This window comes from Epinephelus fuscoguttatus, linkage group LG12 (genome assembly GCF_011397635.1).
Source record: "Epinephelus fuscoguttatus linkage group LG12, E.fuscoguttatus.final_Chr_v1".
Classification (NCBI taxonomy): Eukaryota; Metazoa; Chordata; class Actinopteri; order Perciformes; family Serranidae; genus Epinephelus; species Epinephelus fuscoguttatus.
In genome coordinates, this window is record NC_064763.1 from 41,301,073 (window position 1) to 41,314,654 (window position 13,582).

General features: G+C 41.4%; 2 protein-coding genes across 3 annotated transcripts; both read right to left on the reverse strand.

Annotated features, from left to right (window-relative positions):
- Positions 1 to 578: 578 nt before the first annotated feature.
- mtmr2 (myotubularin related protein 2) lies at positions 579 to 7,819 on the reverse strand. 2 transcript variants are annotated; one of them, XM_049592507.1, is made up of 16 exons: positions 7,565 to 7,819; positions 6,772 to 6,874; positions 6,646 to 6,669; positions 6,454 to 6,517; positions 6,256 to 6,350; positions 6,065 to 6,169; positions 5,624 to 5,728; positions 5,455 to 5,538; positions 5,222 to 5,371; positions 4,936 to 5,124; positions 4,622 to 4,807; positions 3,301 to 3,507; positions 3,116 to 3,208; positions 2,915 to 3,028; positions 2,604 to 2,780; positions 579 to 2,473 (listed from the first exon to the last, which is right to left on the reverse strand). In XM_049592507.1, the coding sequence occupies exons 1-16, from the start codon at positions 7,642 to 7,644 to the stop codon at positions 2,309 to 2,311; spliced, it is 1,941 nt and encodes a 646-aa protein (XP_049448464.1). In that variant the 5' UTR covers positions 7,645 to 7,819; the 3' UTR covers positions 579 to 2,308. The 2 variants fall into 2 exon arrangements, with proteins under 2 accessions (XP_049448464.1, XP_049448463.1); XM_049592506.1 differs by having other exon boundaries at positions 6,454 to 6,520.
- A 1,918-nt stretch (positions 7,820 to 9,737) lies between these two features.
- On the reverse strand, positions 9,738 to 12,197 carry cwc15 (CWC15 spliceosome associated protein homolog). The gene is made up of 7 exons (XM_049591906.1): positions 12,136 to 12,197; positions 11,206 to 11,353; positions 10,912 to 11,024; positions 10,702 to 10,802; positions 10,512 to 10,622; positions 10,257 to 10,393; positions 9,738 to 10,147 (listed from the first exon to the last, which is right to left on the reverse strand). The coding sequence occupies exons 2-7, from the start codon at positions 11,340 to 11,342 to the stop codon at positions 10,018 to 10,020; spliced, it is 729 nt and encodes a 242-aa protein (XP_049447863.1). The 5' UTR covers positions 11,343 to 11,353; positions 12,136 to 12,197; the 3' UTR covers positions 9,738 to 10,017.
- Positions 12,198 to 13,582: the final 1,385 nt, after the last annotated feature.

Here is a 13,582-nt window from a genome sequence, read left to right on the forward strand (position 1 = left end):
TAATTTAACAGTATAAGTACAATTATATTTATAATTCAGTCCATGTATAGCAAAGCTTTTGTCAATATTGGCCCAACAAGACTGTTTTCTGTAATGTAGCCCGTGGATAATCTGGTTCAGGCTCAGATCTGTGCAGCGGCTACACACATGCTTGTAATGTTATTAAAAACAAAAGGATTAAAATACAGCTTCAACCATTTGGTGTGATATCAGAAGCTGTAGTGTTAAAATAAGAGGTGGGTAAACAGTGCTTTATTTGACCTCAGCTGTCATGATGGATGCAAAGATTGACCTCAATTTCTGCTCCTGCCTCTTTTCCTGACCTGTCCCCTGAATCTGTCCAACTTCTGCAAACCATATGTTAACTGTCTCTCCTTTTGCATGCTGACTCCTTGGAATCAGCTGCTTGTTAATAACCGAAACATAACCGGGAGTAGAAATAGGGCAAGCCTTGATGGATCACGACGAAAACTTACAAATACTACAAACAGTCGTGTTTCCTCCACAACATTTTTCACTTGCACAACAAAAAGGCCCCAAAAGTTCACAGAACGTTCACTACATAGTATCAGCACCTTTATTAAACATTTCCATATATCATAACATTTGGCACTACAGTTTGTCTTTACTGTTGCCTGCAGTTTAGCAGTTTCTATAAACAAGTTTTTAAGTAATGAAGTGCATACAGCACGGCAGCCTCGCTTAAACCGCATGGAAAAACAGTCATACTTTAATAGCTATACATTTTTAAAAGGAGAGCGATACAATATAAGTGGAAATCCAAGTTATTTTTAAGTAATAGGCATTTAAAAACAAATGTCAGGGCAATAACAAGCCTATAATGGGTAACGGATGCCTTCAAGCTAAGTTATGGCTACTCATCTGAGTGAAACAGCTTGAATATGACTATGCTAATGTTTTCATAGTCATTGCAGTCTAATATCACCCTCCAGCACAGTCACACTGTAAATTTCAGACTCAATCTATGATAAAAGGCACTCTATTATTTTATGGAAAGCCCATAATCATAACAAGAGATAATTAATGCTAATGTCATTGGAGTTCTGCTGTCATTTGAAAACACTAATAGGTAAAGAAATAAACTGGAGGCTACTGTAACAAACCATACTGACTCCTTGAGGTTGAGTCCTGTGTTTATTGCAAGTATTCACATACGCAGTGGAAAGGCTAACTAACACTGTATTCACCGTCTCACCTTGGCAATTAAAAACTGTGCACACTTTTCTCTTATTATTCCCCCAATCAGTCATTCAGAGCAAGGCACAGATATTCATGAAACTAAGAAAAAAAACAAAAACAAAAAAAAAAACACCCGAAGCAAATTATTAATTGTTACACACTCTGCTGCCTTTTAAAAATATTGGCTGATACTAGCTTTGAAAAGCATCTGTGAGAAATGTTCACACATTAACAGTTTAGTAAGTGACCGACTATCAACCAGGACAAATGAAGTGTTGCATATTCTGTGCAGCTTATTAATATTGCATGGGGAAATGTCTAATGAATTCATGACATGAGTGTTTGTGAGACATAAATACAAGTCTGGACTAAAGGATAATAAATAACTTGTTAGAAAAATGAAACTTACAAAACTGAAATCACTCGATGAGAGGAATGCCACGCATGACACATGATGTATTATTAAGAAAACAACAAAAAACAAATATTTGGTCACAATTATCTAAAGCACTGACTTGTGCTGACTTTTTAATGCACTCTATGTCTAATTTGTTAACATTAGAAGAAGCTAACATTACAGCCCTTTAGCTACATGTTTGAATATTTAACAAATCCCGAGCCATTTAGTGGGTTTAGTACTAGAGCTCAAAATAATTTTTGCAGTAATGTATGTCTTCACAATTGCTTCAGCCGCATTGCTTTCAAGTCAACATCTAAACATCTGCAGTGTAGAGGAATGAAGTGTGTTTCTGTGAAGTGTATAAGGCATACATATTTTACCCGAGTAATATTTTAGTGTACTTCAAAAACTATCAACACTGATTGTAGGTAGGTCGATATGCTAAACGGTACTCGCTATTCAGGTTACATGTCCTCTCAACCCTGGAGGAAGAGTAGAATATGGCTGTTGTAAAGCAGTCTGAGACACTCTTGACCTGTGAGAAGTGCAAATACATCCAACTTTTGGTGATAGTGTATTAAGTGTGTCACCCAAAGAGGCAGTTTGGCACACAGGTCCTTCGTGGCGCCAGGTACTGGTATCTACTGTATAGTACCTTCTCACAGGTAGGATTCCGCTTCTGCCACTGTCACAAGGGTCAGACTTGTGTCAAACAAAGGTCTGCACTGGAGTGATGGAGCGTGTGGGGGAGCCTGCCCGCTCAGAGGAAGAGGAGGCTGAGCGATTGGTCACCTCTCGCTGTAACTCGTCCACTCTCTTCTGCAGCTCAGCACGCTTCGCCAGCAGCTCCTTGTAGCGCTGATGAACAGGTTCCTTGCAACAACAAAAAAAAAAAGAAAAAAGTAAAGGTGACATTCAGCCACTAAAATGGAGCATGTACGGAGCGCAAACTATTTCCTTTGAAAGCAGTGAAGTAAAACGAGAGGCAGGTTTCTCAACATACCTGAGGCCTCATGCGAGGGTTCCAGCGGATGTAGTAGCCTACCCAAAGCTCCAGGTGGCGTAAGCTGACTACAGGGAACAGCACATGGTTGGAGTAGTTCACATACAAAGGATTGGTAAACTCCTCCAGCTGGCTGTTAATGTAAGACCACAACGACACTGTCCTCTTGGGAATCTCCTGTAAAATAAAAGGTGTCGTTGCCATGACAATGCAGAACAATCCTCCGTACCAGTAACAAACTTTTTACTCTGCACTCTTTCCAATATTTTACTTTTAAATGTCTCATTTTGCAACAAACAAACTGCTCTTACTTCTTTCAACCTCTGCTGTTCACTGTTGCACAAGAATGTCCCGAACAGGCAGCTGTACAGGTGGTCCAGTATGGTAACCAGGAAGTATTCGTTAAACTCAAAGGCTGCAGGAAACTTGAATAAAAACAGCTTCATTAGTGTCCTCAAAAGTGTTACTCTGAAGAACTTTTCCACCTATTAGTGGCACCGCTTACTGCTTACCTGGCGAGTCAACTGCCAGACACAGTCAATGAACTGAATAAAAACAGGTGAGCGGTCTGCGTCTGTGTGGTTCTTATCGCCATGGCCGATACGCTTAAAGAAGAAGAAAGGATATTCAGTGCTGGAACTGGAGAAGCACTTCATGTGGTTTCCGAAACATCTAAAGTGTGTGAAAGTGTGTTTACCAGCTGGAAGCGATGACCGAAGCTCAGCCACTCCTTCTCAAGCAGCACCTCGAAGCCGCGAATGGTGCGGTAGTAACCGTCCAGCATGAGCATGGCCAAGGAGGTGAGCTGAGCTGTGCGGTCCCAGCCGTCACTGCAGTGCACCACCACGGATGTTTTCCCAGATTCCACCTTGTCTGCAATTCGCAGTGCTCCTGCCAGGATCAGCTATGAACACGCACACACAAACAACGTGGTCAAGACGCTGGGAACTGCCTCATCCTCCATTTTTTTTTTTCCACCTCATTCCCTTCCTAGATAGATACAGTCAATGCACAATTATAGTTAGGGGACGTGATGAGGGTGGAATCAGTGAGGGAGAAAACAGTCCTTTCCTCCTGCCTGTAAATATTACAGCTATTATCACTACGATGTACTAGATTAGCATGTTTTAGTAAATTCCATGCATGTTTCAAGACAGTACAGCAGTGCTAATGTTGCTCAGTGCCATTAGCCTGTACTTTGATGATGTGCTATAACCTTATCACACAGGGATTTGCAACCTCGAACACTTAGAGGTTTTAACCTATAGCCAAACAATCAAACACTGTATGGATAAAGCATGAGGACCTTTTTCTTCAACCAGAAACAGCCCCGAAATCGCCATCACCAAACCCACCACATTCCCTTTACATAAACAGTAATGTTAGTGTGCACAGAGGCAGCATATTTCACATCTAACTGGGTGAATAAAGGGTTTATTTCAACCAAACCAGAGTTGGTGGTTGTTAAATCAGTGGTAAGACGAACCGAGATGATTTCTGTGAGATTTATTTTGTTTCTGTTGACTCTGAATGAAATGTATTTTAAGATGATAAAAGTACTGTTTATATAAATGCAGTCTGGTGGGTTTGACGACAGCAATTTTGGGGCAGTTTCTGGTTAAATAAAAAGTATCTTACTCTTTAAAAAAAGGACCATCTCTGAAGGAATCCTTCAATAATACTGTCAGACACTTAGACTAAAAATCAGAGCCTGTCAGTGGAAAAAACAAACACATTTAAGGAATGTAAATTGATGTCACGAACATTCCCTGAGTGTTTACGTTGTAGCCTTCCCTGCCTGCAGCAGCGCTTTCAGTGCAGGACCAATTTCAAAAAACATTCTTCCCACTAGTCACTTGAAAAATTGCCTTTAACTCTGGAATTTTAAGTTTATCTGACATGCAGAAAGCCACGCAGCAACTCTTCAGCATGATAGCAAATGCTTTGTTTTCCCCCTCAGCTTAAAAGGCCGCAAGGTTTTAAATACCAGCTGTATCTATCACAATCACAATGCTCACCTTGATGTGCTCGAGCCAATGAGTGGACTCCAGATTGGAGAGCCAGTGGGAGTCCTCAATGTTGGGGTAGACCACATCCTTCAGCTTGCGGAGCGACTCTCTCATCACGTGGATGTTGTGAATATCCAGGAACACCAGCTCAGCATTTTGATACGCATCCTCGCTTTCATAACCACCGCCTTTCATCTGAGAAAAAATAATTAAATAACACAAGTGGGGACAGAATAAGGGTGTGATGGTTCATCCATCTAGCAAAAAGAGTTTCCTCAAATACAACATTAAGATAGTTTTCCTGTTTAAAATATCTCATGAACCTTGTTGGCGGCAGCGTTGACACTGGGCCTGGCATCGAAAATAAAGAGTTTATGGGACTGAGCATTAGCGTCCATGATGGCCTGGAGGTATTTCTCATCCTCTTTACTGCGCTTCCCGTTAACGCCAACCATGGGCTGACTGCAGCGTGTCACTGTTGCCTGGCTCTCTGGATGGATCCATGACAACACCTGCACACAGAGCACAAGAGAATATGACCACAGACAGTCCAACAAACCAGCTGCAAAGGAGGGATAGTAAGATTCATGCTAAAGACCGGTCACTCACAGGTATCCTTCCCTTTGCTCGGAAGGCAGCTACTCTCTTCAGCTCTTCGTCTGGTATGTTGACAGGCACTGCCAGAGTTGATGGGTAGGTGTCACAAACCTCGTAGTGATCATTCACTTTTGTTATCCTCCAGCTTTCATTGGGTATACCCTTAAAAAACACAGACACAACAGAGGTAATGAGCTGCCTGTAAATATTAAGCTGAGCAGTTGCACAGTGTCGTTTCTAAATACCTGTCTTTTATACTCCGAGAGCGCATCGTACACCTTCCATCCGTTTTCAGGAAAGACTTGCCCATATTCAAAGGCAAAGATTTGCTGTGGAGATTGGGAGAGACGTTCATCAGTTGGTGGAGTGTGCAGAGCTACAGTGTCAGAGGCAGTGTGGCTGACAATCACTCACCAGCCCATTGGAAACAGGAAATGCAAATTTCACCAGCACTTCGAAAATGGACTTCCTGAGTGTGTCCTCCATTTGCTTGTGTGCAAATCGTAGATTACGCATGTCCTGCAGAAAGGCAGAGCAGCAGGTCATGGTCAAACCAGGGGGTCAACAGCTGCAGGTAAATATGATTTCATAGTGGTAAAGCAACTACATGTGGTAACAGTATGTGATTGTAGACACAGAGCTTGTTCATAGGCTCATTCCTCCTTAATGACTGTAATTTATGATAGCAATGTTTACACAGCAGGGATGAGAGGATGTTCATTCTCTCTGCCTTGGCCTGTGCACTGTGTAACTGTCAGCTCTTGTGCTGCCTGTAGATCCTTGCATCTGTCACCTGCGCACATGCTTTATAAAACAAGTGTAATTATTCCATACTATTCCCAGCATTCCACTCACCTTGCAAACTAACCCATAGGACACATCTCCACGGCTTGACGCACTTCCAATCTTTTCCACACGACTCACCACCCCGAGGGGCAGGTCCAGCACAAACGCTGGCTCCTGGAAACCGACAACACATTAACAAAAACAGAATATTTCTTTGAAATATTTATAGTGCAGTATTTTGAAACTTTCAAGAAACGTACCCTGTCCATGCATTTGAAGAAAAGTCTGTAGTTGGTAACTGTCACTGTTCCCCTCAGTGCTCCAATGAAAGGACAGAAGTAGGTGACATCCTGGGCTGCAGGATTCAACAATAAAAAACAATCTTTATTTAGCCAAGTGCGACAAATATATTACTTACTGCATGATGTGTTTCATGCATGCAAGAAAAGAGAGCATACCCATGTCTTGTACAGTTTCATTTGGGAGTAACTGTGGTTCTTCTTTGTCTGAATCTCTAAGCACCTGCTGGAAACATTAGATAAATTAGAGCTGAATGTGGAGCACGCCTGAACTCACGCAATGTGCTGGAGTAAAAATCATCATTATTCAGGGGACATATTGGGCAGTATGTAATGCACAAAATGGCATACCTTGGCAGCAGTTTTGGGCTTAACCTGAAGGGTGTGGAAAAGAGGAGAGTCATACTCCAGTCATTATCATTGGTAATGAATGAAGCAGCAGCAGCATGATGTCAGCGTATGGTGCAGGCTACTCACCCTGAGCTCTGGGGAGAGCTCTGCAGAGGTGGCCACAGAGTCAGACGACATCGCAGAGGGCGGCTTGACCTGGGCAGAGCGGTCTGAGCGAGAGGTGGAAGTACTGGAAAGAGAGAACATGACAAACGATGACAGGAAAGTGTCTATATTTAGTCTCAGCACAGACACAGACATTTCTCACGCCATTTCACTTGAGCTGAAAACAAAAAATACTGAATAAATAGCTGAGCAGCATATTTGGGACTCTTACCTGTTAGTCAGACTGAGTAACTATGAGCTATGGGTGACTGAAAGGCGTCACCTAAAGCTCCAGGAAATGGTGGTGGTATTTTTTCCATTATATTCAGACGTTTTGCCCAGACGATTAATCGATTGGTCGAAAACATAACAGACAACTCAGTGCATAGTGTAGCTACTGTTGGGTTTGAACTGACTGAATATACAACTCTATGACATTAGTCTGACCTCTGATGACGCCACATGGACATTTGCTTACATTTTCATAGCTCTCACAGATCACTCGTCCTTTTGATTGACAGTGATCACAGTCAGTAACGACCACAGCCATTAGACGGTGTCCTAATTTACTGTCGTCATCCGCGGTCGTTTCACGGCAGTTAGTAAACCACAGTACCACATTACACAATGTGTTTAACGTTCACCTCTGATCAGTTACAAAATGTACATTGCGGTTATGTTACTTGACGTTATAAAACACAAATATAAAGCCTTCTGTTAGCTGTAAAACTTTTAGCTAGCTTAGAAAGCGAAGTGTTGTGGTGGGTTTAGCTACCTGGACAATGAATCAACACTGGGCTGTCGGGAAGAGGAGCGCTTCGAGCCTAAACTGTCGATGCTCCCGCTCTTCTCCATGTTCTCCTGCTTCAGCTGTGTGGATGGCAGCCAGTGGGAACCCCGGGTGAACGACAGGGAGCCGTCTATCCGCTGGAGAACGTCTTTAAACCCCCCCTCGGAGTACGGTAAATCCGCACAAACAATAGGAAGCTGCCATGTTTTCCCAGCAGCCTCCCAATCCCTGTCACAAGGAGGGGATCGTCAGAGACGCTGCCCCCTGCAGGCTGACTCGGGTATCGGCGGGTGGCGTGCTGCCTTCACTGCCCTGTGTAGGTGCGTTTAGTGTTTGAAAATGCTGTCACACACATTTGGTGGGTAATATTTCAAAAGAAAGAAAGTAGATCATTTGCTATTTCTAATTATTTCCAAGAAAACATCATAAATATACGGTCCATACATTGATATTTTATATCCTGGTACATTCTCTAAGTTTCCTGTCCTATAAAGTCCAATAAAAACACATCCCTGTATCTTCATTGTTTTAGTTCAATTTATTTATTTGCTCCAAAAATAATTAAAATAAAAAGACAGCACCTACGGCAATATTTTCCAATGTTGTTTCATTCACGTACTCCACAACATTAATCTGATTTGCATTCATACATTAAAGGTTGAATGTGAGCATTTAAACATTTTAAATGTCTATCCCAAGATTTTTTTCGGGCATTTTTAAGCCTTCAATTGACAGGACAGACAAGTGTGAAAGGGGGAGAGAGAGAGGGAGTGACACGCAGCAAAGGGCCACAGGCTGGACCCGAACCCGGGCCGCCGCGGCAACAGCCCTGCACACGGGGCGCCCGCTCCACCACCAAGCCACCGACCAAGAATATCATTTAAGTGAATTGTTATGAATCATGTTGGAATATACAGGTATTTATTATAATATTGCATCAGTTTATGCTGGTAATTACCTGAGCACAATTTATTATTTATAATAATATATATTTACAGGACCTTTTCTATCATTGAGTAAACTGATGACCCCTGACTATGTGACATATTTTACAGATGTTTCATATTATATTCATACATAACAATAACAGTACAGAGCAACTGATGAACTGTACAACTGACCCAAATAGCAAATGCAATAACTGCAGGAAGTTTGTGTAACACAAGCGATCTGGATGGATTTTGAGCAGATTATTTCCTGTGAATATTACATCACAGATGGGTATTCCTGATATTTTTAGTAACTTTTTATACAGTTCTCTGTCCATCTTCTGCCTCTCTCCCTGATGCTTGATCACTGAATGCAGGACGAGGCTGTTAACAGTGAAGGTTCTGTGAATGTAGCTGTGTTCAGGTCTTCTCCGTGCTCTTATCCTGTGAGATCCTAAATTTATATCTTGAATATTAATCCAAACTCCAGAAGTCACAATTTAATTTCGTTTTCTTCACAGACATGAATGAAACACTGAGATATGAGGCTTACTTACATATTTTTAAAAAGTTTTCTTACACCCCTGAAAATCAAGAAGGCCTCACGACCTTCCTCTGGGTCTGGGCAAGAAAATAGTATTTGTTCCTCCAAACAAAATTCCCTTAAACAATGTGTAGAAATTGATCGCTCTTTTCTATCATATTTTCAGCATCATGTAAGTGTACTTAAGGTGACATAGTTCTGAAACAAAGCTATACACAACTGACCGACACACATATGTGCCAGCAGATGGAAAAGATGCAAAAAGTACCATTTTTAGAATTTGAATGTTGGTCCCAATCTGCGACAGTCCATCTTCTGAGTATGAGATTTGCCTCAAGACCTCAGGCAGACAACCTGAAATCAAAACTTTCACTTCAGATGACATTTAATAAAGTAAATGGCTTTATGTGGCTCCAAATCAAGACTACTTTGAGAGATATCCTGTCCTCTGTACAAGTCCTTTACATTTCCAAAGGTTCATGAAATTTTGTATTTTTATGAATGTATAAAACCCATTCTGTGAGAACAGTTTGTAGGCTATGATCATGCGCAGTGAGAACTGCAATAATTAATGCAGTACCCAAAAGATAATTATGAAAACGGTATGACAAACACTTGAATATCAAAGCTGTGAGGAGATCATTCTCCCCAGCATCAACTTGTCTCAAAGAAATTCCAGCAAGCCTTTTTAAACACAGTCTTCAAGTCTTTGTTTATTGAAATTAGTATTAAAAAAAATACCAAGAGACTCAAATTCTGAAGCAAACTTAAGAATTTCATTCAACTGTTCATGAGCTTTATTCAAAGGATTTAACTCACCAACTCATATATATACAACATTTTGCGTGTTGACTGTACAGATACTAATGAATGCAAGCTATCATTTTTGGAACAAAGAGCAAAAGGAGGGTGGAGACCAAAGAATTAAGATTAAAAAAACAACAAGCTATAAAACAACAAGTCCTTTACTTTACATATTTCTCCATAAATTTCTTGTGGAACTCAGAGCGCAGTGTGTCATTGACAAAGCGTTTCTCCTTCCGTGCTTCGTCCACTCCTTTGGCGCAATTCTTGAACACAACGTCATCATCCCACCTAGAAAGATATCAACAAATGAAATGTCTTTGCTTGGTGGACAGTGAAGAGAACTTTTTTTCAAATACATCACTCATGCTGTGGCCACACATGTGGGTTTGTGAGATACCTTCTCTTGACTCTGAATGTATTCTGAGTCTGGGTCATCTGCTGTTGCTGCTGCTGCCCTGCCAAATTGATCAATGGATTGCCACTTAAGATATTCTCCATGCGAATCCTCTCCTCCTCTGCCTTTTGCTCCCGCTCCTAAGATGGGAAACAAACAAAGTCACTAAGCAAAGAAATATTTGCCTCCTCTCAAATGTAACATGAGTAAAGTCTTGTCAGCCCGGCTCAAACATGTCAGTCTGAAATGATACTTTACTTTGCGCTCTTGCTCTTCAGCCCGCTCCTTCTTGATCTTTTCCAGCTCTGCCAGGAGAGCTGCGGTGTCGTCATCATCACTGTCCTCATCAGAGTCCTCATCCTCATCATCCTGTACACAACCAAGCATCATTGGTGAGGGATCTTGATAAGTGCTAATTGCCATCAAGTTTTGCAGAGCGAGCACTTACATCAGTGAGAGGGTCATCAGCATCAAGGTTGGCTGCTGGGATCTGATCCAGCCTGGGCCTCTTTGAAGATGATGACGAAGATGATGATGATGTGGTGTGCTCTGGATAATTGGGGTCAATGCAGTATTTAAAGTGGTTGTTTTCATGGATATAAACTTCAGGTGAAATGAGGGAGAAATACACACTTAAAGACATTTTTAAAAGACCAACCTCTTGGTCCTCTTTCTCTGGTCTTCTCACGCGCAGCTACACGCTCCCTCTCCTCCAGCTCCCTGCGGAAGTCACGGGCACGCACCTCCTCTGGGGCATCCTGGGTAGGTTGCCTGAGGACATGAATATGTGTGGTGTAAAAAAAAAAATAAATAAATGCGTATCTTCCCGCATATATCCACTCCAGAGTGAGCACACAGAGGGTACAGGAGAAGCAGTTCAGAAAGTAACACACTGCTGATAAATCAGTGCCTGTCTTACCAGCAGCGACACACTGCTGTGTAATAAACTAACCTGTACTTGATCTTGGTGTGACCTGGAAGATCTCGACTAGAATACTGCTTGGACAGGGCACTCAAATCGCCTCCACCTTCTCCTTTACCCCTCCCTCCTCTCGCCGGCTCAAATGTCGGTCTTGCAGCTGTAGTCATCTTGGATGGCTCTGTTTACCAACACATGAAAAGAGAAGACGCAAAAACAAAAAACCAAGTGATGTTCACGTGAACAATTACAGAGTGGGACAACTAGAAGGAGGCAGCTCCTGAAATAAATACCACATAAACTTGTCAATAATGAGGCAGCAGAGTCAATCATGAACAAATGGTCTGCAGAAGAAGAGTACAATCCCCAATTAATTACAGATGATATGGCTGTGTAGTGATGTAGTTGTTTTGAGCATCAACATTTACGATTCAATCACGACAATTGAAATACAGTGGGATAATGGGGTCGCATATTGCCAGGTTTTTATGCTCCCCTGCTCAATATCTTCTTCATATGACTCATATGGAGGAGATCTTTCACAGGGTTCTATATTCTCAGCAATGTTTCTGCCCTCGGTCAAATGTTATAATGTATGTTTCCCTGGTTCAACATGTTCAAATCAAAGAAGCACATCCAGTAACAAGCGGAGCAACATCTTACATATGTCGACAAAAAAGTTGGCTGATCAGATTAACAGCATTTACACTGCTATTGTCTTGGTGAGACATATTTGCTTGTTATTGTTAAAGTACAGGACACACGCTAGCCAGTTAGCTAACAGTCAGCTAACAATTTGCTAGCATGCTAACCTCAGCTAGCAACGCTGTTTAGGGAAGAAAACAATGCTATTTCGTCTCCCCAGCCTACTTTGTGCCGTTAAAAGTATTACAGGAAGCTATCTGTATTTAAATAAAACTAAAATCCAAATTATACAATTAACTGTAGAGCAATAATACTTACGGAGCTGCTACCACACGAGAAAGAGAAGACCCGACGCTAGAGACGTCACTTCCTGTAAAAACCTGCAGGTTGAAAAGATGCATTCAAGAACAATAGGAAAGTAGAAAACACACAGAAATCCACCTACTGCATGATTAAAATTTATTTAGATATATGTGTCCAGTTAACACTAAATGTTGTTGCTTTTCTTTGACCAAAACTGAAAACTTTTCTACATGTTATCATAACCAAGCATTCACTTTACCAGTAATTTATATCCACCTGCTCATGTAGAGCAAACTGTCACATTAATCATCCCACATTTATTCCAGCACCCTTTGCACTCTGCACTATTGCACCACTGTGTTACTGTTCTAATAGAAAAATCTATTGTGTTGTTGTATGCATTATATCTGTACATAGTAGCCAGATGTTTTTATTTTATGTTTACCTTGTTTGTCTTTGCTGTGCTTGTTGTAGCTGTATGTCACCATTCTGTTCTTGTACATTAAGAGAAAAGAGTCCAATTACTCATATGTGTGCACATACTCTAAAGCCTTTTGAAAGCTGATCACCTTTGCTTGAAAGAACAAGTAAAATGCTCTCACGCCAGTGTGCAGTGCTGTAGTGAGGAAGGTAGGGGGCAGATGTCATCAGATGATGCATTAAACTCAATTTACCACTGATTTTAAGTTATTTGGATGCATTGACACATGTCACATGCCACGTTTTGGCTGCACTGAAAACCTAATTGCTCACTTTTCAAGACTGTATTATGGTTACATTTCCTCATAATGTGCAAGCCCTGTTTTTCTGAGTATTTTTTTCTGTTTTTCACAGTAATTTATTTATTTTTCTGTTTTTTGGTGTAATTTTATTCTGTTTTTTGAGGTATTTTTTTCTGTTTTTTGTGGTAATTTTTTTTCCTGAACGAGGAGACGAGATACTTTAAAATCTCGCGAGAAGTTCCCATCTGGCACCTGCAAGTGACCCATGCATCTATGATGACTCCTGCTCATGGATGTATTTTGCATCCGTGCTCCTGCTCCTAGACAATTTCAACTACGGGATCAGTAAGGGTAAGGCACGTAATTAGTTACACACAGGGTAACTAATTACGTGCCTTACCTATGATGGAAAAAAACTGTCAGCTTAATGTTGCCTGACAACTGAAATCATGCCCATACACGTTTGTCAAGTAACATTGTTACAACCTGTTACTAACCTAACCTGTTACATTGAGCGATAGGCCTACACTAGAAGGATGCAGTGGAAAACATAGCTAGATTATCATACCCTGTGTGTAACTAATTACGTGCCTTACCCTTATTGACCCCGTAGTTGAAATTGTCTAGGAGCAGGAGCACAGATGCAAAATACATCCATGAGCAGGAGTCACCACGGATGCAGGGGTCACTTGCAGGTGCCAGGTGGGAGTTCTCGTCTCCTCGTTCAGGAAAAAAAATTA

Coding starts and splice junctions, on each gene's coding strand:
- mtmr2 (XM_049592506.1), bottom strand. CDS start 7,644: ATGGAGAAGAGCGGGAGCATCGACAGTTTAGGCTCGAAGCGCTCCTCT. Junction 6,351..6,453: donor TGAAACTGTACAAGACATGG/GTATGCTCTCTT, acceptor TGAATCCTGCAG/CCCAGGATGTCACCTACTTC. Junction 2,781..2,914: donor AACAGCAGAGGTTGAAAGAA/GTAAGAGCAGTT, acceptor TTTATTTTACAG/GAGATTCCCAAGAGGACAGT.
- cwc15 (XM_049591906.1), bottom strand. CDS start 11,342: ATGACTACAGCTGCAAGACCGACATTTGAGCCGGCGAGAGGAGGGAGG. Junction 11,025..11,205: donor CACACCAAGATCAAGTACAG/GTTAGTTTATTA, acceptor TCATGTCCTCAG/GCAACCTACCCAGGATGCCC. Junction 10,623..10,701: donor CTGATGACCCTCTCACTGAT/GTAAGTGCTCGC, acceptor GGTTGTGTACAG/GATGATGAGGATGAGGACTC.